Source organism: Phyllostomus discolor, chromosome 12, assembly GCF_004126475.2.
Source record: "Phyllostomus discolor isolate MPI-MPIP mPhyDis1 chromosome 12, mPhyDis1.pri.v3, whole genome shotgun sequence".
In the NCBI taxonomy this organism is placed as follows: Eukaryota; Metazoa; Chordata; class Mammalia; order Chiroptera; family Phyllostomidae; genus Phyllostomus; species Phyllostomus discolor.
The window spans coordinates 31,036,882-31,062,587 of NC_040914.2; the positions used below are offsets into that span (position 1 = coordinate 31,036,882).

General features: G+C 46.8%; 1 protein-coding gene across 1 annotated transcript in view; it reads left to right on the forward strand.

The window, feature by feature from the left end:
- The window catches only part of TUBGCP5 (tubulin gamma complex associated protein 5), a 47,844-nt gene that overhangs the window by 8,215 nt on the left and 13,923 nt on the right, over positions 1–25,706 (forward strand). The window contains exons 4-14 of the mRNA XM_028503671.2: positions 5,337–5,433; positions 5,761–5,840; positions 6,439–6,574; positions 10,240–10,357; positions 14,077–14,166; positions 15,528–15,621; positions 16,153–16,399; positions 19,320–19,522; positions 20,963–21,078; positions 22,592–22,860; positions 24,639–24,837. Coding sequence (XP_028359472.1) covers positions 5,337–5,433; positions 5,761–5,840; positions 6,439–6,574; positions 10,240–10,357; positions 14,077–14,166; positions 15,528–15,621; positions 16,153–16,399; positions 19,320–19,522; positions 20,963–21,078; positions 22,592–22,860; positions 24,639–24,837 — 1,649 coding nt within the window. The remainder of the gene's footprint in view (positions 1–5,336; positions 5,434–5,760; positions 5,841–6,438; positions 6,575–10,239; positions 10,358–14,076; positions 14,167–15,527; positions 15,622–16,152; positions 16,400–19,319; positions 19,523–20,962; positions 21,079–22,591; positions 22,861–24,638; positions 24,838–25,706) is intronic.

The following is a 25,706-nucleotide window of genomic DNA, read 5'->3' on the forward strand; positions in this document are numbered from 1 at the left end:
GGTAAAGGCTGTCTTATTAGTGGTAGTTAGTACCGATCAATAAATACTGATCCCGAAAGAAGAACCCGATCATTTATCAGCTTACTGATACACAACTGAATGAAACTGAACCAACTGATTGGCGGGAGGGGAAACCGAATCACTCCTGCTTCTTGGGGAGTGAAGCCGCAGCCAGCTGATGCCTGGCGTGGCCCCCCACCTGTGAGAGAATCACGGGGCTCTGCACAGCAGGGCATCGGCCACCCCAAGTTTACGTGCCCTGGAATCCCACCATCCCTCTGAAATAGCTTTGGTTTCTCTGGACCCTCATTGCCAAACCGCCTGTGTGAAGGCGGTTTGTGGTCCTCTGGGCAATTTTACGAAGAGCCAGCAGATGCCACATCACGTGGGCTCAGTGACTGCCCCCACCCCCCCACCCAGCCAGGACAGCTAAATGCTGGGTGTGACACATTGTTTCTGAGACAGTTTGGTAATAACCAGGATCTGATGTACTAAGGGCTCAACGATGAAGGAAGGGAGTGGATGGGACAGAAAGGAGAAAGGGCATGTCGAAGAGTTGTTTTTATGAATTAACACTTGCTATGCACCAGCACTCTAAGATTTTATTTGTTTATGTAGAGAGGGGAAGGGAGGAAGAGGGGGAATGAAACATCAATGTGTGGTTGTCTTTCATGCACCCCCTACTGGGGGCCTGGCCCGCAACCCAGGCATGTGCCTTGACTCGGAATCGAACCGGTGACTTTTTGGTTTGCAGGCCAGCTCTCAATCTGCTGATGCACACCAGCTAGGGCTCATGTACCTTTATAATTAGCTTTTGTGGAGAAGATTTGAAGACTGCCGTCCTGCATTATGCCAGAAGCAAAGTACTGTACACATGCCCTTCAACTTTCTGTGGTAACTTGCACCTTCTTCAGGTGCATAGAGCCCCCCTTTCCCTACAAATAGCCCAATCTGACAGCAATTGTTACTAAATAATAGATTTATACAGTGAGACTTATTTCCTTCAATTACAGTTGGCCCTTGAACCACGTCGGCGTGATGTGCATGGGACCTGCTGTGTGCAGTGACCCACAGACTTCAGATGAGCCACACAGTCAAGCCCAGGTTGTTCAAGGGTCGGCTGACGGTTGGGAACCTGAGTGTGCAGATTAAGTTGTGTGTGGACTTTTCACTGTGTGGACAGCCAGTACCCTTCATCCCCAAGTTGTTCAAGGGTTGGCTGTATTTGCATTTTAGATGACTTTTCTCAAGAGGAATAAAATTCTCTGTGGGCCTGGACTGGGGAGTGAGTTGGTTAGTGCTGTCCCGGTACACCAAAGTTACAAGTTCGATCCCCAGTCGGGGCACATATAAGAATCAACCAATGAATGTATCAGTAAGTGGAGCAAGAAATTGATGTTTCCCTTTCCCCACCCCCTCTCTCTAATGTCCGTAATTCAAATTTTTAAAAAATCTTGGTGAAGGAATTTCAGGCATCCCTAAAAATATATTTTATTGATTATGCTATTATAGTTGTTCAATTTTTTTCCCCTTTTGCCCCCCTTTATCTGATACCCCCGTTCCCTCTGGCAATCCCTCCTCTTAGTTCATGTCCTGGGTTGTGCATGGAAGTTCTTTGGCTACTTCATTTCCTATGCTCTTCTTAATGTCCCCATTTGTATTCTGTAACTACAAATTTATACTTCTTAATTCCTGTACCTTTCCCCCATTCTCTCCCTTTCCCCACCCAACTGATAACCCTCCAAATGATCTCCAAATCTGTGGTTCAGTTCCTGTTCTGCTTGTTTACTTAGTTTGATTTTTAGATTGAATTGATAGTTGTCAATTTATTGCCATTTTAATGTTCATAGTTTTGACCTTCTTCATTTTCTGATATAATTCTCTTTAACATTTCGTATAATAATGGTTTAGTGATGAAGAACTCCTCTAGTTTCTCCTTGTCTGGGAAGCACTTTATCTGCCCTTCGATTCTAAACGATAGCTTTGCTGGGTAGAGTCATCTTGGCTGTAGGTCCCTTGCTTTTCTTCACTTTGAATACTTCTTGCCTGTCCCTTCTAGGCTGGAAAGTTTCTGTTGAGAAATCAGCTGAGAGTCTTATAGGAACGCCTCTGTAGGTACTGTATTTTTCGGACCATAAGATACACCTAGGTTTTAGAGGTGGAAACCTCTAAAGGAGGAAAATAGAGGGAAAAATTTTGAAGCAAAAATTTGGTAAAATATTTAATAATATAAAGAACGTAATATTTCACCAATGTAAATGTAAACTGAACTCAACAGCAATCAAACTGAACTCATCAACAATCATTATTCATCCCAAATTGGGGGGGGGGGGGCGTCTTATAGTCTGAAAAATATGGTGACTGCCTTTTTCTTGCTGCTTTTAAGATTCTCTTTATTTTTAACTTTGGTATTTTAATTATGATGCGTCTTGCATGGTCCTCTTTGGGTCCATCCTGTTTGGGACTCTTTGTGCTTCCTGGACTTGCATGTCTGTTTCCTTTGCCAAATGAGGGAAGTTTTCTTTCATTGTTTTTTCAAATAGATTTCCAGTTTCTTCCTCTTTCTCTTCTCCTTCTGGTGCCCCTATGATGCGAATGTTGGAATTCTTGAAGTTGTCCCAGAGGCTCCTACCCGTATCCTCATTTTTTTGGATTCTTTTTTCTTCTTGGTGTTATGAATGAATTTTTTCCCCCTTATATTCCAAATCATTGATTTGATTCTTGGCTTCATCCATTCCACCGTTCATCCCCTGTAGTTTTTTCATTTCACTTTGTATAACCTTCGTTTCTGACTGGATCTTTTTTATGCTGCTGAGGTCCTTGCTCAGTTCCTTCAGCATCCTGATAACCAGTATTTTGAACTCTGAATGTGATAGATTGCTTTATTCCATTTTATTTCTTTTTTTTTTTGGAGTTTTGATCTGTTCTTTCATTTGGGCCATGTTTGTCTCCTCATTTCGGCAGCCTCCCTGTGTTTGTTCCTCTGTATTGGGTAGAGCTGCTTTGACTCCCTGTCTACTGGTGCAGCCTGACGTAGACAGGTGCACCCTTAAATTGAATGGGGTGGAGCCTTACGTATTGCCAGAGCAGGGCCACCCATGTGAACCAGGTGGGTGGAGCCTAAGATACAATGTAGCTGCTCTGTGGCTCTGCCTTTGGGAAGGCTTAGAAGAGGGATGATGGCCGATGCCTGGCCTCTGGAGTTTTGTCCCGGAGGAAGCTGTCCCCCAGCACTCGCCCTGATGCCACATGCTTCAGTTTCTCCCCATATGCCACCGCTGCCCCTCAGCTGCTGCCCCGGTGCTGGAGCCCTGAGGGAGGGAGTGTGTGAGTCCTAAGTCCATTGCGGACCCTTTAAGAGGAGACGCCTAAGAATCCTAAAGTTTCTCCCACTGCCCCCACTACTTATTGGTTATTATAGTCAGAAGTTATGGGGACTTCTATTCCTGGCACTGGAGCCCTGGGCTGGGTGGTCTGGTGTGGGGCTGGGACCCCCTGCTCCTGAAGTATCCCTCCCTATTTTATCCACCACACCTGCCCCGCATCTTCACATGTCCGCCTCTCCTCTGCGTCCGGTTGAATGTGAGTTCTTTAATTCCTTGGTTTTAAGACTTCCATACAGCTCATTGATTATTCTGGGTGATCATTTTGTAGTTGTAGTGATTGCTGTGGTTGTGTGAGGAGGCGAGTTTTGTGTACCCACGCCTCCATCTTTCCCAGAAGTGTCAAGCATTTTTGAGCAGGTGAGGAATTCTGAACTAACAGGCAGCTCCTTGGAACCTTATTAGTGATCTATTACTTTCTCATTTCCGGGAAAGCTTACCAAGTGTCTGCTTGGTCCTTAGCTTCATACTGAGTGGTAGGAATACAGAATACAGAAGACTCTGCATCACACAGTATTGACAACAACAAACACTGGGAGAAGCACACAAGATGCTCTGGACCACAGAGTGGGGAGAGCGGATGTGGCTTTGAACGTCAGAGATGTCCCTCACCCTGCCTGCATGCACAGTTTTTGGCTTTTAGCATATTTGGGGTGTTTTCATTTTTTGGTAAATTTTTATATGTAACTTAATCAATGTAGTTTATGTTTTAAAAAAGCAGGAAGAAAAATTAAAGAATAGTAAAAGGAACCCTGTGCTCCCTTGCCTCAGGTTCTTCCACTGGCGTCTGACCAGGCACAGTTCCTCGGTCTTTCTTTTTCTTGACCTTGACGTTCAGGATTGCACAGGCCAATTACTTGGTAGCATGTCTCTCAACTTAGGTTTGTCAGACGGTTCCGAGTTACAATTTCGGTAATGCGTTTTTGACAGGTTCCTCGTGTGTACACATTTGAACTCTCAAAGTAGTTCAGAACAGTGCACATATACAATGGAATAATACTCAGCCTAAAAAAAAAAAGAATGAAATCTTAGCCTTTGCAACAGCATGGAAGGACCCAGAGGGTGTTATGCTAAATGAAATAACTCAGGCAAAGAAGGACGAATATCATACAATTTCAGTTTTGTGTGGACTGTGGAAGACAAGATAAACAAACAGACACAGACTCACAGATACAGAGGACAGACTGGCCGTGGCCACGGCAGGGGAGGGGAGAGGTTGGGGTAAAAAGGTGAAGAGATGGAGTACAGATTGGCTGTCACCAACCACTCATGGGTCCCTGCCCGGTGTGGCCCCGTTGGTTGGGCATCATCCCTTAAAGTGAAAGGTCGCTGGTTCAGTCCCCTCTCTCTAAAAAATAAACACACAGTCACAGGGATGTGAAGTACGGCACAGGAAGTACGGTCAATAGTATTGTAATAACTATGATGTCAGGTGGGTACTTGAAATATCTGGGGACACACTTGGTGAAATATATGACTGTCTAACCACTGTGCTGTCCACCTGAAAGCAACACGAAATATTATTGAATGTCGACTGCAACTGAAAAATAAAATCTAAAAGAATAGTTTAGAGCTTAGGAGTCGTTTCACTGTAATTCCTATTTTCTCACCCAGAAAAACGATTGAGGTCATACTGTCTGGAATTATCTTTTCTTTTCTTTTCTTTTTTAAGATTTTACTTGTTTATTTTCAAAGAGAGGAGAAGGGAAGACGACAGAGAGGAAGAGAAACATCAGTGTGTGGTTGCCTCTCACGCGCCGCCTTCTGGGCACCTGACCTGCAACCCAGGCATGTGCCCTGACTGGGAATCGAACCCACAACCCTTTGGTTCACAGGCCCATGCTCAGTCCACTGAGCTGCACCAGCCAGGGATTTCGTTTTCTTTACTCAGACTAGTCTTAAAAGCTCTTAGCAACCTCAGCGTGGCTCACGTTCTTCACTTTTGTTTTCAAGACAGATGCGCATTATTCCATACTGTCCCTTCTCCTCTGCCTGTCTGACTCTCCTTCCAACTGCGGTTACGTGGAGACACCGAGAGAAAAAGAAGTGGGTATGTTATCAGATGCCTTAATCTGTAAAACTAAATTTTATAAAACCTTGTAAACATCTATAAAGCTAAAATATTTCTGTTGCCTCAGATACACTTGCGATTGCAAATTTTCATTTAAAATATAAATTCTGACTTTGTAAGTTGCACTACTTTCAATGATACCAATAGAAAGAGAAAACTTGCATTGAAGATAAAGAAATTTAAAATGTATTCGAATCATTTCCCAAGTGCATTTTATTTTGAGTGTTGGAAGCTTTTTTTCTTACAGTTTTGCATATATTCACACACAGTTGGTAACACCGATGAGACTCTTCTGTTACATTTCAGAAAAGAAAGACGACTTTGACTGGGGCAAGTACTTGCTGGAAGGCGAAGAAGTTGGCCTGAGTCCAGATGCGGACACACCGGTAAGTGGCAGTCGTTTTGCTCTTGAAACAATATCTGTTCCAAGTGACGTGGGTGACTTTTATGGGTCCTCTGTTCTGCAGCAAGTCGGCTGAAACAGGAACATTCTTCACTGAACAGTAAGACTTTCTTTCTTTCTTTCTTTCTTTCTTTATTTTTAGAGGGGGGTAAAGGAGGGAGACAGAAAGGGAGATAAACATCAATGTGTGGTTGCCTCTCATACGCCCCCTACTGGGGACCTGCCCCACACCCCAGGCATTTGTCCTGAGTGGGAATCGAACTGGGGACCCTTTGGTTTTCAGGCCAGCTCTCAATCCACTGAGCCACACCAGCCAAGGTCAGAATAGTTTCTTATGGAAGACTGATTAAGGGCTCGCATCAAATCATCAGTCCTAGGGAGCTGAACAGAATGCATGTACTTAAAGCATCCTTTGAGGAGCTGTGAGTGCTGGGATTTCTTCCACCAGAAATAATGTCACCCTGTTATAGTGACTTTCCAGATACTTAGAAGAAGCTTCATTTCTTCTGAAATTTTCCTGATCTTTTTATATCAGTAGTTTCTGGTGTATCAGGGTAAGGCATATCTCCCCTTCTGATCAGAACTGGTCTGAAGAAAGTGAGGACGAAGACGATCAGCAGCCCTTGAGCAGGGAGGACTCTGGGATTCAGGTGGACCGCACACCTTTGGAAGAACAGGACCACCACAGAAAACCGGGGCCACGTGTCGGCTGGAAAGGTACCGTGTTCATGGATGCTGGCATCTGTTGTTTTTGTTTTAAGATTTTACTTATTTTTAGAGATAAGGGAAGGAAGGGAGAAACACATCACTAGGTTGCCCTCACATGCTGTCAGCCAGAATCCCAGCCTGCAACGGAGGCATATGCCGTGACTGGGAATCGAACCGGTGACCTTTCCGTTTGCAGGACGATGCTCAATCCACTGAGCCAGACCAGCCTCAGGGCTGTTTTAGTTTATTTTTTTGTTGGAGAAGGATCGCCTTTGCTAAGGTTGGTAACTAAAAGGAAAAGATCTATACTGTTTAATTTTCAATTTGGATGTCTGCTTTTTCCATTTGTAGTGAAGAACTATGAATTTGTAGAATCTAGAAAGAGCTGTAGGCAACCTGATAGATTAGGTCATCAAATCCATGTCTCGTTTTGTAGATAAGGAAACGAGGCCTGGTTACAGTGGTTATCCCGTGCTCACACAGCCATGACACACACCCCAGCCACTGGGGTGGATGACCAGGCCCTAGGCAGTGGACTTCAACCTTGCCAAGTGGACATAGCATCATTAAAACTGATTTTAGCATCCTGATGAGCTTCTGGCTTCCTTTTCCCTTTCCTTCCTTTCTACTTCATGATGTGGACCTTTGTGGCCGAGTGTGGCCTAGTCCACGCACAGCCTGTCACTGACACCGGCGTGTTCAGGGCGTTGCGTTGATTTCCTCTCCGCTGGCCTTTCGTGCTGGCCGCGTCCCCAGCTGCAGGCACCTGCTTTGAAGGAGCTGATGCCCATGTTCTGACGTGTTCACTGCTTGTGCAACACTTTGCGGTGGTTGGCAGGCTCTGGTTGTGGATTGCCTGCAGGTGCGATGCTGCATGGAACCTTGGACCTGTTCTCTGCGTGGAGCTCTGGGGCAAGTCTGCCCACATCGCCTTGTGACCATTTCCTCCGCCCCCGCAGCCGCTGTGGAGGATTTGGCCCTTTGCAACTGCACATTCTGTTAGTGGTCCCTGTGGGTCGTTACAACGTATTGACCGCTTCGCTTGCGTTTTGCATTTTGTTTTCTGCCAAACCTCACCCTTCAAACTTCTTTGGATATCTAGCTATTATTTCCTATAGGTTTTAAACATTGTAATTGTCTTTTCTTAGTCACCTGAGTATTAATATTTTGCAGAATATCCTTTGATGTCATTTTTGAAAATGTCAAACCTGTGCATTTTTCATGGTGTTGATTATTTGGGTCTTGATACTTTTCTCTACAAAAACATCCTATTCACTTTTTTTACAACCTAGGGTTAGGTCCCCAGCACCCGCCAGGCCCACTGATACACACAGAGTGAGGTTCAAGGTCCCGCTTGCTTGCTTCTCCACATCCTGGGCCAGTTTTCCCAGCACCATCTCGTGAGCAGTGCCTTCTTCCCATGTTGCTCTGGGCTCCCGCCGTTGTCCTGTTTTAACATGTGCATTTATTTCTGCACATCCCATCTTCTTTCCTTAATGTGGGCTGCCAAGGAGTGAATGCTTCTCTTCTTGTGGCTTGGAAGTATGTCTCAGCACACAGAAGGCAAGTTTCCCCTCACCTCCTCTACTCTTTTCCAAAACTTCCCTAGCTCTCTCTTTCTTCCCTAGACATTTTAGAAGCAGTATGATAGGTTCCATTTTGAAAATCCAGCTGGAATTTTTATTGGGATTGTGTTGAATTTATGGGTTTAGCTTAGGAAATATTTGACATCATTCCTATCAAAACACCTACATTTCTTTTAAGTCTTTATGTCTTAGTGGAGTTTAGAAATTTTCTTTATAAAGATTTAAGTATCTGTTTGTTGGTTTGTACAGTGTTAACAGGTTTTGCTGTGAGTGGAGTCTTTTTTGTTTTTATTGCACACGTAGAACACTATTTTCTTATAAATTGTTCTTATATCCAACTTTCTTGCTGAACTCTCATTTCAATTATAAAAGTTTGTTTATTCCATTAGGTTTTTTTGTATAGATCAGCATCTTCTGCCAATATTGACAGTATTATCTCCTTCTCCTGGTTTTTATATGTTACGTCTTTTTCAAGGCGTGTCAGCAGTCTCTGTGTTCCAGCCAGCCCCCTAGCCTGCAAAGGAAGCCAGGGCAGTGAAGTGGGTGGGTTTCACCCTAAGAAGTCTGCACCTGAAATTCCTCCACAGAGTGTGATGGGCTTGGGTACAGGTTCTCGGCACATGGCCTTTATGAAATTGATGCAGTATCATTCCTAGGAGTTTGTATTCCTGAATAAATATTGAACTTTATCAAATTCTATTCTTTGTTTGGAAGATAACCCTATAATTTTTTCTTTTACTCTACTATTTTTTCAGGATATTATTTATTTATTTTTAGAGAGGGGGAAGGGAGGGAGAAAGAGAGGGAGAGAATCATCCAGATGTGGTTGCCTTTCACATGCTCCCCACCAGGGACCTGGCCTAGCAACCCAGGCATGTGCCCTGACTGGGAATCTAACCGGTGGCCCTTTGGTTCTGAGACCTGCACTCAATCTACTGAGCCACATCAGCCAGGGTTATTCTGTTATTTATTTATTTATTTTTTACTACATTATTGAATTGTGTTAACTAGTTTTAAATTTTTTTCTCAGGTTTTCAATTACAGTTGATATTCAATATTATTTTCAGGTGTAGAGCATAGTGGTTACACATATAAATACCCTACAAATTAACCCCTCTGATAAATCTTGAACAGGTCTGAAATTATACACAGTTATTACAATGTTACTGGCTATATTCCCTGTGCTGTACTTTACATCCCCATGACTATTATGTAACTACCAATTTCTCCTTCATCCCTTCACCTTTTTCACCCAGCTCCCCAACCCCCTTCCTGTCTGGTGACCAGCAGTCTGTTCTCTGTATCTACGAGTGTATTTCTGTTCTGTTCATTTATTTTGTTTTCTTGATTCCACATATAAGTGAAATCATATGGTATTTATATGACTTACTCTGTTTGGCATAATGAGTTGAAGGCCCATCCATTTTGTCAAAAATGGTAAGAATATATTCTCTTTTATGGCCGAGTAATGTTCCATTGCACATACACACCATTTCCTTATGCAGTCACCTACCCGTGGGCACACAGGTTGCTTCCGTACCTTGGCAAGCGAGTCTGTGTGCAGGCCCTTTAAGTGGGCACCTTGGTTTCCAACAGAGTCCCATCTTGCCTGGATGGACGGGACCCCTCTTGTCTCCACATCCAGTGGGGTCTCCTCTTTCCGGTACTCCGGCACTGGGGCCCTGGGCTGGGGAGCCTGCTGGGGGGCTGGGACTTCTCACTCTTTAATATATGGTTTTAAATGAATATTGTCAGCTGTGATTTTTAAAAAGATTTTATTTATCCTTAGATAGGGGACACAAGGGAGAGAAACATCAGTGTGTGGCTGCCTCTCAAGTGCCCCCTACTGGGGACCTGGTCCACAACCGAGGCATCTGCCCTGACTGGGAATCGAACTGGCAGCTCTCTGGTTCACAAGCCAGCACTCAGTTCTACTAGCCAGGGCAGTCAGGGTGGTACCAGTTACTTTAAAGAGCCTTTTCCTATTGCATATTTGAATGGAGTGATGAGTTCAGATACTGTTACAAAGGTGATCCTACTTTGTTGTTAGCACATAACGTAACCACGTCAACTTGAACTTTCCTCCAGCGGAGGAGCCGGATGCCCGCAGCTGGCTGGAGCAGCACGTGGTCCAGCAGTACTGGACAGCGCGCACCTCGAGGTTCCCTCACAGCCTGCATTTGCACTCCAATTTGGCTGCTGTCTGGTAAGAGCCCAGGGTTTCATTTCATGTGCTAACAGAAGAAACTTTGGCTGGGGCCTGCCGGAGCCGAGTCCCTGGCAGGCATCCAGTTTGGGTCTAGGTGGGAACTGGCACAGTGAGGATGCCTGGGGAAACCCCGCCTCCCCTCCTGTCTCCAGCTGCCGCCAGCAGAACCTCCCCCTAAGGCATCCACGTGCAGGGAGTGGAGGTTGACGGCTGTGTGGCTCGCGTTGTATGGGGCGCTGCTGCCTGGGGCCTCCGGCCTGAGTGGCCTCTGCTCCACTGGTGTCCACCAGAGGCCGAAGTGGTGACCACCCTTGGGTGGTGGCAGACATGTCCCAGTGGCTTCCAGTGATATGCTGTGGAATTGGGGGAGCTGACGAGAATGAGATGTCGTCGTCAGCAAGTTCTGAAAGCGTGAGCCCAGTGACACCGTGTCTGCAGTCGTTGTCCTGAGCTCCGGCACCCGGGCTCTGGGGGTGGCGAGGACTTTGCACTGGGTGTGGGACGGGACTCCTGCCGCGCTCACTCTGCGCAGTCCGCCAGTGTGGTGGCCCCTCCCTGCAGGGACCCTGTGTTTCTTCCGGGCTGTGAGGACCCTGGAACTTGCCTCTGAGAGACCCGTGTTGCAGGCCAGCACACAGATGGGCCGCACAGCCCCTGGCCACTTTCCTTTCTCACAGGCCTGGCCCCTCAGCAGAGTGACACCTTTGCTACTGGGAACCAGGCTCGGCCCCTCGTGGGCGCCCAGGGTGCACCACTCACCCTTCTCTCATGAAACGTGCGCTCTGCTGAACACTGCTGCTTCCCTGGGTCCCTTCCTTGAGCACCGCCCCCAGCTGTGCCGCACCCAGGCCTGTGCTGCTGGGTCCCCACCCAGTCACCCCCTTTCACCACAGTGGACTGGGACCATCCACTCACCCACCACATGGGGACAGACAGGGGCTACGTGCCTGACCAGCTCAGTAGAGGCCAGCGTGGCAGCTTTGCAAACTCGGAGACCAAAACTGACCACACAGGATGGTCAGACATGAAGACTTTGTAAATAAAAGTAGGTCACGACAGGCGGTCACGTCCTGGGCTGGACTCTGCCCCAGAAGATGTCAGTCTTCACCCAACGAAGCCTGTCTGCCGTGTCTGCACCTGAGATGAGCCACCTTTGGGATGTCAACGGAATCTCCTTTTTCCGGACCTCTCACAAGCAGAGGCACCATGCGGCAGGGAGACCACAAATCCCCTCTTTGTTATTTTTTATAAAGATTTTATTTATTTTTATACAGAGGGGAAGGGCAGGAGAAAGAGAGGGAGAGAAACATCGATGTATAGTTACCTCTCATGAATCCCTGCACTGGGAACTTGGCCCACAACCCAGGCATGTGCCCTGACTGGGAATCGAACCTGCAACCTTTGGTTTCCAGGCCTGCGCTAAATCCACTGAGATATACCACCCAGGGTTAATCCCCTCATTATTGATGTTATCATGCTAATTGTTGACTGTCAACTGTCCTGTCCCCAGCTGTATAAAAGAAGTACATGTCTATCATTTTACTTTTTGTCCAATGCCAGAGGTCCCCTCTCCTCCCCACCGCAGCCTGTCCGCTTACGCCCCCTCCCTAATCTCTCACCAGTGGATTTCAAGCAGCCTACTTATATCTTCTGTTTTGATTCTAACGTAAAAATAAAGTACAGCCCTGGCTGGTGTAGTTCAGTGGATTGAGTGCGGGCTGTGAACCAGGGGGTTGCCGGTTCAATTCCCAGTCGGGGCACATGCCTGGGTTGCGGCCTGGTCCCCAGTGGGGGCCACGTCAGTCAACAACACATTGATGTTTCTCTCCTTCTCTTTCTCCCTCCCTTTCCCTCTTTCTAAAAATAATGAATAAAATCTTCAAAATAAAATAAAATAAGGTACAAAGCTGCCATTTTCTGGAGCATTTTCTCCATCTATTGAAGCTTGGCTTCCCGGCAATTGTTGTCATTTTCACATTTTAACGTTTCTTACGTTGACAGTGTTGTGCCCACAGGGCCTGGACCTAACAGTGGACAAAAAGCAAGCACCCCACGAGTGGCCACCCCTCCTGCCCTGCCCTCTCCCTCTGTGTGACAACACAGAAACCTCCTACGTGTCACTGCGCCAGATCCATGCGGTTGCTAGACTGTCTCAGCCCGGGGGTTGGCTGGATTCAGGGATTCTGTGCTCATAGGCGAGAAAATTTTCCTGAAAATGAACATATATATGGGTCTTAAGTGTATGTGTAGATACATAATTTATTTTTATTTTTATTTATTGATTTTAAAGAGGAAGGGAGAGAGAGAAAGAACCACTGATGTGCTGTTCCACTTGCTGACGCATTCACTGGTTGGTTCTTTTATGTGCCTTGACTGGGGCTCAGACTCACAACCCTGGCGTATTGGGATGACGCTCTAACTAACTGAACTACCTGACCAGGCCTGTGATGCACAGTTTTTTGCTAGTGAGCAGGGGAATAAAAAAATCCATCGGACATCTGTCCTAAGCTCCCCCACAAAATAAATTGTTCACGAAGGCTTCTATGCTTCCCCTGTAGCTGTGCGCGAGGAACTGGCGGTGTCTGGATGCTCCTGGATGCTAGGCAGCAGCTCACATGCCACTCACAGAGATAGGAGCAGCTTCATATTTTTCTTTTTTCTTTTTTTTTTTTAGAGAGAGGTAAAAAAGGGAGAAAGAGAGGGAGAGACACATCAATATGTGGTTGCCTCTCATGCGCCCCCTAGTAGGGACCAGGCCTGCAACCCAGGCATGTGCCCTTTGGTTCACAGGCCTGCACTCAATTCACTGGCCACAGAGACTGGGGCGAAGCGGCTTCATTTTCTATACAGAGCTTAATTCACCTTGACCGTGAGCAGTGCCTCCACTCACAAATATCCAGCCCAGCCCACCCGGAGGGAGACCCAGGACACACTCACCACAGAATTACGTGCATCTCCTTGCCATTAAACTGAGAAAGAAATCCGTTGTCAGGCTGAAGAGGAAGTTTGGGTGGTGCCTGAGTAACAGACTCCAGAGACGTGTGCTACTTGTCCTGCTTGCGGACAGCCTGCACTGGGCCCTCCTGCCCCTGGCTCCTTCCCCTGGCTGCAGGAAGTCCCAGTGCGGTTCTTGTGCCCGTTGGAGACATTAAACTGCAGCATCAGCCTGGCTGGTGAAATAAAGAGTTTATGTTTCATCGGTCTGTCCTTTGGAGGGGGGGGACTTTAATGTTAATATTTTCTTTGATATGTGATGTAAATCAAGTACTTGCCTGAAATGTAAACTTACTGTGTTTTTAACAATGGAACAGTTTTCAATTATTTTTTATTTTTAAAAGGAAATCCTTATTTTAATTATTGGCTGTCTTTGATTCTTAAAGGTCATGGATTGGTGTAAGGCCGTTTATTTGCTCTCCATTTCAGTGCACTTACTGCAAAAACACTATTGCCATTTTGACAGAAAGAAAAAGGTACATAGTTGAAGTGTTTGCCTCAACCAGCAATAAACACACCAGCGCCATCACTCCAAAGCGCCTCTCTGAGAGCATTTTAGTTGACTTGCGGAAATGAATAGGGCAGGTCATTGAGAGCCTGAGGCATGCTGACTGGCTTACTGAGTGCTGGTAAATTACCACTCAATGGCATGTGTTCTTGGAGAAGCAATTTCACAACAGGAGAAACCTTTTCACTGACATTTGATATTTTCTTTCGAACAGGGACCAACACTTGTACAGCAGCGACCCGTTGTACGTTCCCGATGACAGAGTTTTTGTGACTGAGACACAGGTTATCCGGGAAACACTATGGTACGTCCTGTCCCCTGATCAGTAGTCTGGACGACTTTATTTTTTAAAAAATACTTTATTTATTTCTAGAGAGAGGGGAAGGGAAGGAGAGAAGCATCCATGTGTGGTTGCCTCTCGTGCGCCCAGTCCTGGGGACCAGGACTGCAACACAGGCGTGTGTCCTGATTTGGAATTGAACCGGCAACCCTTGGCTTTGCAGTCGAGTGCTCAGTCTACTGAGCCACACCAGCTGGGGCTACATGACTTGATTAGTGGTGTAAAGAAAAGCATCCAGGGGTTTTTCCATGTAGCCTACAAACAGACCCAGCAGTTCCCAGTGGGCACCCAAATTCTGCTGGTGCCTCAGGAAGCCCAAACTTGATTTTCCACCGTGGAGATTGAGATTTTGATGCATTTACTTCTCTTTCATTTTGAATAGCTTAATATACAGGGTCCGACAGAAGTAAGGCCTGCCTTATTGTGTGTGGTTGGTAGGGTAATCATATGGGTGTGCTAGTTTATAGTTTTAATTTGAACATTTCACCTAAAATGTCCTAGGGTGCACTTGGGAGTGATATGACATGCTTATGATTTTGTAGCAGACAGGGGCGTTATTTGTGCCAGACCCTGTGTACATGTCTCACTGGATTACACCATCACTTTGCTAATGTCCGGGTTCAAAGCAAGGCTTCTCATGTGCTGCCTCCTGCTTGCAATAGGCAGAGCATCCCGATGGCAGTCAGCCTGGGCCCAGCCCCGGGAACCAGAAAGCTAGGACATCAGAGTGTGTGCCCACAAAAGGACAATGAGCAGTGAGACCCATAGAGCTGTCACTCAGATCTCCTGTGTCCGGTCCCCTCTGCCCAGAAGCATAATGTTGACATTCTTTTTCTTTTTTTTTTTTTTTAAGATAATATTTGTAAAAGACTTCGTCTATATATTTGTAGAGAGGGAGGGAGAGAAACATCAATGTGTGGTTTCCTCTCACACACTCCCTGCTGGGGACCTGGCCCACAACCCAGGCATGTGCCCTGACTGGGAATTGAACCAAAGACCCTTTGGTTTCCAGGCTGGTGCTCAGTCCACTGAGCCACACCAGCCAGGGTTAATGTTGACGTTCTGAAAACCAGGAAAATCTGTTCGGACCACCTCCTGTGGGAGGAAATGCTTTGACAAGGCTGTTTGAACTTCACTCTGAGATGATACTGACATGTTTTGAGTGTTAAGGTAACCCAATGAAAAGAGTGATGTCTTCTGTTTTCTAGTTACCTGACCTCTCTGCTCCGCCCAAGTCTGAGTCTTTCATTACAAATTCTTAATCGTTACTGTAGCGAGCATTCTTCTATACTTAAAATACACTTAAACTTCTGTTTTCATTTCAGGTTACTCTCAGGAGTCAAGAAGCTCTTTATCTTTCAGTTGATAGATGGGAAAGTAACTGTGAGGAACGACATTACCGTCACCCATTTGACCCACGTAAGTTAACTGTGTAAGTGATCATTAAATAATGGGATTTGTGTACACTGTGCGTGTATAACTTTAGAACATTTTTCAATACTAAAGCTACTAAATATATCTTAAGATCCAAAAGACAAAATTAACTTGTGCAGCTTAAGAGTGCTTAGAGAATTCTTTAGTGTTGTTGTAATGTTATGTTTAGTTTTAATTTGTGTTTTCTCCTTTTTATTGGTCATTCTATATTGGGAAAGCTGTATGCTATAAATGTTTTGCATATAGTACATTTATCTGAAATGTATCTTTAAAAAGTGTAAGCCTTGAAGAAAATACAAGGAAAAAATGAAGTTACTACAATCAAATTTTAAAAAGCATAAGCCTCAATTCTATATTCTGTAGATATTAATGTTCATGCTACCTTTTGGATCTAAGCATACTGTTCACAACAGTCACACAGGAGCTATTTTACAGCGAGGGGATATGGATTTGAAACTCGCAGAGACTGGCTTGAAATAATCCTGTGTTTCATTTCCATCCCGTGACTGGCGGCAGAGCTGTCTACGGTCAGTGCTGGAGCAGATGGCGGCCTACGGGCAGGTGGTGTTCCGGCTCCAGGAGTTCATCGACGAGGTCATGGGCCACGGCCCTGAGAGCTCGCTGCCGGGGAACGGGAACGGCCACAAGAAGCTCACGGAGGCCCCCTTCCGAACCTACCAGGCGTTCATGTGGGCCCTGTACAAATACTTCATCACTTTCAAAGAAGAACTTACAGAAATTGAGAAGTGTATCATCAATAACGGTATTGAAATGTTCTTCGCTTTTACTCCTAAGACACACAACTCACACTTGGAATGCCGTTGAAGTTATTCATTGATAGGAGGTTGGAAAATTACGTGGCAAAGAAGTAACTGTCATGAATATATTTATTTTTTAAATTTGTATTATTTTTTGTCATTACCCAAGGACATTTTGTAATTGCTTTAAAAGAGAGAGAAAGGTGTGGCGGATCCTGGCCGGCAGGATCTGTGTGTGTTGTGGCTGCTCGTGAACAAATACACACGGACAACAGAAGTCCTGTGGAGAAAAAGGGACAGCATGGCCACTCTCTGAGAGAGAGGGCCAGAGGCCCCTGCCTGGACAGGATTTTATTGTTTTTCCTGTCCATGACATGGAGGGTAGTCCTCATTTGCTATGCACGGTTTCACTGCAGGGGACTCCCATTTACAGATAACAAAGGAAAGAATGCTGCTAATAACTTCAAAGACAGGATGTTGCAGACCACGGGGAAAAGTGGTTGAACGGGTCACACTTCATACTTAGGAGGTTTAGCTGAGATTTTAGGAAGTTGCAGTAAGCACTTGCTGCCTTAATTCAGGGTGAGGGAGTTTTAGCAAAAGCAAGTCTCATAGCAGTCTGGGCACAATGCAGGTCTGACTCCCCACGGGACACCCTCTCCGTGGGCAGGCGTGGTCCTGCATGCCACTCGCCCCCCACTGGTTTTCCACGTGAGTGCTGAGCTACATTCCCACGCCACATGAAGGGGTTCCCTACAGAAGGGGGGACGGAGAGCAAGAAACATCAGTTGGTTGCCTTTTGTATGTGCCTGCTCTGGGGACAGAAGCTAGGTATGTGCCCTGACTGGGAATCAAACCTGCAACTTTTGGTGCACAGTACAGTGCTCGAACAACCTGAGCCACATTGGCTAGGGCTAAAATTATTCTAAATTTGTATTTTAAGCCATACATGTCATTAAAAATTCAAACAGTAGCAAAAGACAGTGAAAAGTTTCCACCACTGCAGGTATGGCTCAGTTGGTTAAGAGCCTTGTCCCATAGGCCGAAGGGTTGCAGGTTCAATTCCCAGTCAGGACACGTGCCTAGGTTCTGGTTCAGTCACATTTCAGTTCTAGTCAGGGTGCATGCAGGAGGCAGCTGATTGATGTTTCTGTCTCACATTGATGTTTCTCTCTCTGTCTCCCTCCCTTCCTTCGCCTCTCTGTAAAATCAATAAGCATGCCCTCAGGTGAGGGAAAAATAAAGAAGACTTTTCCTCCTACTCCAGTTCTTCAGGCAAGAACCCAGTTCCTCTTCCTAGAGGGAACCAAGTCATAGTCGCTTGTGTATCCTCCTAGAAATAAAATTTTTTAAAAGATTTTATTTATTTATTTTTAGAGAAAGGGGAAGGGAGGGAGAGGAAAGAAATATCAATGTGTGGTTGTCTCTAGTGCGTCCCTTACTGGGGTCCTGTCATGTAACCCAAATTTGTGCCCTCACCGGGACTCGAACCGATCACCTTTTGATTTGCAGGCCGCACTCAATCCAGTGAGCCACACTAGCCAGGCCAGAAATAATTTAGACAATGCAGTGGGTGCATTTTCGTGTGTGCAGTCCTGGAAGTCTATTATTCACTGCTCCCTTCAAATCCTATTTTCATTTAAATGTGAAGGATCATTACCTTATAAGTATATGAAGAGCCTCGTCATTCTTTTTCACAAACTCAGTGTCTTGCTGCATGGATGTGTCACAGACCAGTCCCCTTGTGGATACTCAGGTGCTTCTGAGCCTTTGCTGTTGCCATCAGCACCATAGTGGTAACCACTGCTGTGTCATTTGTTGTACTCAGGCAGCGAGCTGGCTGTAGTGCAAGTTCTTCAGAGCACCGCTGCCCTGGCTGGTGTGGCTCAGTGGATTGGGTGCCGGCCTGCGAACCAGAGGCCATTGGTTATATTCCCAATCAGGGCACCTGGCTGGATTGCAGGCCAGGTCCCCAGTAGGGGGTGCATGAGAGGCACCCACACACTGATGTTTTTCCTCCTCCCTTCCCTTCTCTCCAAACTGCCACTGCAGGTGTGGCTCAGTTGGTTAATTTAATAAATTAAATCTTTCATTAAAAAAAGGCATGGAAGAGCTGGGCAGAGGCGATGGCAGGCAATTTGCCACATTCAACAGGAACCGCTGAGCGCCTTGCCACCCTTGCAGGCAGCACCTGACCGAACCCTGTGGTCCTCACCCATGGGACAGGTGTGAAGCAGCAGCCCAGTGCCGGTGTCTTCCCCTCCACTCTGGTTGCAGCTCAAAGCAGTGCTCAGTCCCCTGTGCCCATCACGGGACTTCCCTGAACCCCCCAGGGGGTGACCCCACATGTCACTACAGTCTGTCATCAACACCAGGGACCTACCCCGGCACAACACACTGGGGAGCCTGCAGACCCTCCTTGGGTGTCACCCCTCTTCGGGCACTCGCTTTTCTTTGGGGAGTGGGGAGTAAGATGTGTGTGTGTCGTGCTGTGACGTGTCGTCCTGTACACTGATTCCCGCAGCCCCCTCCACGCTCAGGAGTCAGAGCCGGCTCCTGCCGCCCCCTTGTAGCCAGTCCCTCTGCCCTCCCCCACCAAAGAGCAGCCCCACTGTATTCTGGGATGTATTTCTTATGTCCAGGAGTTTTAATTTGTGTTCTTTGGTTATAAGTGAGGTCGACTGTCTTTCTGTCTAAGAATCACTGATGTTTCCTTCCCTGTCAGCTCCTTTATAGGTTATTTTTCTGGGAGTTCGTTTGTTTCCCCCTGAGAAAGTACCTTCTTTAGGGACACTAACCTGGGCGACAGGAGAGGGAAACGCAGCCCCCTCCTGTCGGCTCTGCCTTCCCTCGTGGGTGAGCATTTCTGGGGTATCTGACTGCACGGTTTTCCTGGCTAACGAGTGTGACCCTTGACCCTCGCAGACACCACAGTAACTCTTGCCATCGTGGTGGACAAGCTGTCGCCCCGACTGGGGCAGTTGAAGGTTCTGCACAGAATCTTTAGCACCGGGATAGCCGAGGTCCCGCCAGACACACGGAACGTCGTTCGGGCGTCTCACCTGCTTAACACCCTGTACAAGGCCATCCTCGAGTATGACAACGTGGGGGAGGCCTCTGAGCAAACGGTACGTGGCCCCTCGTCTGGTCTCAAGCGCGTGGCTCCCTCCTGTTCTGGCAGAACAGTGGGCCGCAGCTCCTTCTAGAAACGGTGTTTAAGTCCCGGCGTGTCTGACACTTGTGCGGGGTTTTGAAATTAGCTTCTAAGTTTGTTTGTTTTCCGATTTTATTTATTTTTAGAGAGAGGGGAAGGGAGGGAAAAAGAGTGAGAGAAACATCAAAGTATGGCTGCCCCTCGAGTGCCCCCTGCTGGGGACCTGGCATACAACCCAGACGTGCCCTGACTGAGAATTGAACAGTGACCCTTCAGTTCACAGGCCAGCACTCAGCCCACTGAGCCACACCAGCCAGGGCTCTTCTAAGTTGTAATTGCTAGGATGAGCAGAAGGATGCGATGCAGCAAGGACAGAACGTGACAGCAGGATGTGAAAAGTTCCCAGCTGTCTTCCAAAGCAAGGTGCATTAACCCTTTCTGAAATAAAACTGCAAGTCTATGATGGGAAGCCTCGAGAGTGGTCATCGAAAGAAAAAGTAGGACCAAGTTTACTAGGGGCTGAGAAGAGGGTAGGTTCATTATGGGGACAGAGTTGCAGGGACTTTTTTTTTTAAGATTTTATTGATTTATTTTTTTTAGAGAGGGGGGAGGGAGGAAGAGAGGGAGAAAACATCAATGTGTGGTTGACTCTCGCACACCCCTTACTGGGGATCTGGCCTACAACCCAGGCATGTGCCCTGACTGGGAATCGAACCGGCCACCCTTTGGTTTGCAGGCCAGCGCTCAGTCCACTGAGCCACACCAGCCAGGGCAAGAGTTGCGATTTCAAGCATAAGAATGTTCTGGGGATCTATTCTCACAACAGTGTGAATGTACTGAACTCGACTGAACTGTACACTTAAAAACGATGGAGAGCATATTTATGTTATACCCTTTTTCATCACAATTTAATAAAATAGCGCTCACTAGAGACTAGAATCGAGAAAGCTGCGGGTTTGTCTGGGCATGTGTTTTGGGTGTGTTTCCCCGTTGGTTGGCGCACTGTGAGTTTCTCCCCATTGTGGTCCTGCGGCTCCATGTAAAGGAGGTCCGTTTCTTCCCACTGTGTAGTGTTTTGCTACTGGGTGGGGCAGTAGAATGAAACCATGTCCTCATTGCTTCTGGACACCTCGCTCACTGCTCCACTCAGGTAGGAAAGCCTTGTCCCTGTTGTCCCTGGGTAACCGCCCCGCACGGGCGTCCGAGTGTGGGCTACAGACCTGTGCTCATCTCGTGAGTGGGTGAGCTCTTCACAAGGGTCTTACAACACGTGGTTTGGGTTTTTAATTTCCTACTTTATTTCAGAAAGCAGAAACCTGGTCACTTTCTAGAAGGCGTCTCAGAAGTGTGTCAGCCTCGTCTCTCCCCTGAGACGAGGGCGCCCTGAGAATGGCCTGTGTGCGTGTCCCCGCAGGTGTCCCTGCTCTTCTCCCTCTGGGTGGAGACCGTGCGGCCCTACCTGCAGATCGTGGACGAGTGGATCGCGCACGGCCACCTGGGCGACTGCGCGCGGGAGTTCATCATCCAGAGGTGACCGAGGCCACACGAAGCTTGGGGCACGTGGGGCGGTTTCGCTGGGTTCAGGCACCACCGAGGGAGAGCAGTTGGGCTGAGAGAGCTCTGTGGTCACCACAGGGCACGTCAGGGCGTGGCCCCCAAACACCTTTCTCTTTCCCTTGTGTCAGGTCACTGCTTAGTCCTGCAGACTGCCTCTCCAGATGGCAGTGTGTCGATGTCGGGCTGGCCTAGTGACACGCACAGTGCTTCCTGTGAAGCAAGTGCTGGCCACAACCACCCACTCCAGTCATTCCGGGGGAAACTATCGGTTAGATAAAAGTATGAAAACATTTCCGAAGAGGCCTTGAATACATTTATTTCTCCAAATTAGCTGCTCTAGATTTTTTTTTCTTTTTAATCCTCATGTGAGGATATATGCATTGATTTTAGAGAGCAGAAGTGGGGGCGGGGGGGACACACACACATAGATGTGAGAAAGAAACATCGATTGGCTGTGCACCCCGACCAGGACCAAACCTGCAACCCAGGCATCTGCCCCGACCAGGAATCGAACCCTGGACCTTCTGATGGGTGGAATGACATTCCAACTACTGACCCACAGGAGCCAGCACGCTACTTTTTTTTTTTTTAACACTTAAGTTAATTGGTTTTTCTGAATACAATCACTGAATCTGCATCTCAGCGCCGTGTGAAGTTGGGTGCTCTGTGTGGGTGTGTGGTTTTATTGACAGCTGTTCATTTCCCTCGACAGGAAGGGCGTGCTGATGCCTCCGAGCTCTGGAAAGGTGGCCCTGTTTCTGGTGCTCGGATACAAGAGACAGCCTTTCCCCCAGTCCAGCTTTTGTCTCTCATTCTGTCCTGTTTCATCTCTCTCACTATTCTTAGATAGTGGGGAGTATCTATCATTTTGTTACTCAAAGCAATTCTGTTAAGGATCTACATGGACCCTGGCTGGTGTGGCTCAGTGGATTGACGGCTGGCCTGCCAACCAAAGGGTCACCAGTTCAATTCCCAGTCAGGGCACATGCCTGGGTTGCAGGCTAGGTCCCCAGTAGGGGGTGCTCAAGAGACAACCACACATTGATGTTTCTCTCTTTTTTCCTCCCTTGCCCTCTCTCTAGAAAAATAAATAAATAAAATCTTTAAAAAATAATCTTATGTGGAGAGGGATAGGTGTGGAAGTCTGGAGATTACTCTCACAGGAGATGAACAAATTAATCATATTTTGTTTAATTCCAGTTTCTCATGGGAGATGAACAAATTAATCATATTTTGCTTAATTCCAATCCAGGCAACTTTCTACTTAGTTAGATTTTTGTCTCAGTCATCCGAGTATTTGTCCACATTTTCATGTTAAGCCGAGGCCAGATAAACTCTCCCATTTTGCACAGACAGTGCTTCGTTGTAGCAATGACTGAAGTTACTGTGTCTGGGAATGTCTGGACAACACGGGGCTGAGCTAGAACACACATGCTGTTCTTTTGGAAGAAGGATGAACATCGAACATTCTTTTGAATCTCTACAGAAACAAAAATGTTCCAGTCAATCACAGAGACTTCTGGTACGCAACCTACACGCTCTACAGTGTGTCGGAAAAGACAGAGAACGAAGAGAAGATGAGCGACAACGCCAGCGCGAGCTCCGGCAGCGAGCAGGGGCCCTCCAGCCGCCAGCCCACCATGGTGTCCTTCCTCAGGCCCGTGCTGAAGCACATCATCATGGCCGGCAAGTCCATGCAGCTGCTGAAGCACCTGCAGGCCGGGGACGGCACCTCGGGCCAGGCCACGGCCAGAGGTGGGCCCTTCCCGCGCGCCTCTCGCGGCAGGGGCTGCTCTGCTGCTGTCCTCACTCTTGTCATCTGAGACACGGAATGATTCTGTAGTTTTCTGTTTGTTTTGTTGTTTGTAATTTTTAGAGAGAGGGGAAAGGAGGGAGAAAGAGAGAGAAACATCAGTTGGTTGGTTGCCACTCGTACGTGCCCCAAACAGGGACAGAACCCACAACCCAGGCATGTGCCCTGACTGGGGATTGAACCTGCGACCGTGGGCTTGCAAGACTACGCCCAAGTGAGTCACACTGGTAGTTTGAAAATCATCAAAGCCTTCCAGTTACACGGAAATTAGCACCATGATCGAGTAGATCATGCTGCTTCTAATAGGAAAAAGGTTGTCCTCATTGGAAATGTCTAGCACTTGCTCTGGCCAGTGTGGCTCAGTGGAGTGAACGCCAGACTGCTAAGCAAGAGCTTGTTGGTTCGATTCCCTGTCAGGGCACATGCCTGGGTGTGGGCCAGGTCTCCAGTTGGGGGTGTGCTAGAGGCAAATAATTGATGTTTCTCTCCCTCTCTTTCTCCCTCCCTTCCCTTCTCTCTAAAAATGAGTACATAAAATCTTTAAGAAAAAGGCAGAAAGAAAGAAATTTGTAATAGTGTATTTGAAAGGCAATGGTAATAAGTTCTACGTGTATTTTCCTTACTCTTGATTCCTGAGGACCGGTCCCTTTTTTTTTAGATTTTTATTTATTTTAAGAGACAGAAGGGAAGGAGAAAGAAAGGGAAAAATCAATGAATATGTGGTTGCCTCCTACACACCCCCTACTCGGGGCCTGGCTCACAACACAGGCATGTATTCTTACTGGGAATCAAACTGGGAACCCTTGGTTCACAAGCCCATGCTCGATCCACTGAGCTATACCAGCCAGGGCAGGACTGGTCTGTTAAAAATAATTCCCAGCATATCTTGCAGCATGTCGCTCTTGAAGACCATGAACCCTGGCAGATAGGAATTCATTGGTGAGCAACTCAGACTGGACCATAGATTTCAAGAATATCTTGATGTTATTTCTAGTCTTTTTTGATGCTATTTAAACAGTATACTTAAAATTTTATCAATTGACTAAAAAATTTGAAAGGTATAAATGTGACCCTTGGTTGTTTTGTTTGTAAAGCAGCTTAGTGTTACATCAGTTATTTTGTATCTTCTCTAATAATATTTTCAGTTGGCCCGGGTTCATGCTCAGTTGGTTAGAGCGTCATCCAGATATGCCAGTTATGGGTTTGATCCCTGGCCAGGGAACGTATAAGAATCAACCAATGAAGGTATACAGAAGTGAAACAACAGATTGATGTTTCCCCCCACCCCTTTTCCCTTCCACCTCTTTAAAAATCAATAAATAAAAATTTAAAAAATAAGAATAATATTTTTACTTTGCAGTATTTCCCTCTTGAAGGAAAAATAAAATGTCATGAGCTTTCCAAGGCCAATATTTAGAGTGTTTTTCCCATAAAATTCTGAAGTGCTGTACATGGTAACTTAACTTTCAATTGTCCAGCTGAGGGTACTCCCTTGTTCAGAAAAAAGTTAGGTTATACTTTCATGTAACCCTGAATTTGGCACTTGTCTGACAGGATATAAAAATGGGTAGTGGCACCGTATTATAAAAGTAATGAGATGGGAATAGACTCTCATAGTATTTCCAGAGAGAAAATACCAGGCCACATTTGAATTAAATCACATTATATATCTGAATGTTACTTAATGTAAAGTCACATGACGTGCTTCTTTATGTTTCAGACGCAGAAAGAAAAAGCCTCTATACTCTCTTTCTGGAGTCGGTACAGTCACGCCTTCGACACGGAGAAGATGCCCCCGCACAGCCCCGCATGGAACAGTTGGCAACCAAAGAGAACCTCATTAAGATGCAGTGCATTGCCGAGAGGCACCCTGAACTGGACGACGTTCATGACCCGCTGCTGGCCGTCAACTTTGCCAGGTGAATCCCAGCTGCTATTTTTTTTTTGAGATTTTATGTATTTATTTTTAGGGAAGGGAAGGAGAAAGAGAGAGAGAAACGGCAATGTGTGGTTACCTCTTGCATGCCCCCTACTGGGGACCTGGCCCGCAACCCTGGCATGTGCCCTGACTGGGAATCGAACTGGTGACCCTTTGGTTCACAGGCTGGCAGCCAGTCCACTGAACCATACTAGTCCCAGCCCAGCTGCACCATTTCTGATGGTTGACATAGCAGAATCTGTGCCATATTTAGTACTGTTTATTTCTACCAGGCGGGGGGCCTTCCAGCCTTAAAGATAAAAACCTTTGTAGCCTATTCTACTTTATGAAGGAATGGAGCACAAGAAGACACTGTGTTCACTTATTTCCATTGTGTCCTTTGGCTTCCCTGGTGAACGTCTCCAGGCTGTCACATGCCCTATGCCCTGGGGAGTGCCGTCTCTGGGACAGCAGACGCTCTAAGAAGTCTGGGTCGTGGATGGGCATCAGACACATCCAGTGAGCAAGACCCTCCCTGTGCATAACATGCATCTTGGCTCTCGAGGATTTTAGGTGCTTGGTACCAGCACACTGTTGCTACCTGAGGCTGTCACTTGCTGCCAGTGGCCCTAGTGTCCAGAAAGGGCCAGAGTGTGTGACCCTGAAGGCAGAAGTGACTCTGAACAGCTAGTTCACTCAAAGTATATTTTGAGGAAACAAGTTTCTTTCTGTCCCGGCTGGTGTGGCTCAGTGGGTTGAGTGCTGGCCTGTGAACCAAAAGGGTTGCTAATTTGATTCTCAGGGCATTGCAGAAACATTGATGTTTCTCTCCTTCTCCCCTTCCCCTCTCTCTAAAAGTAAATAAATAAA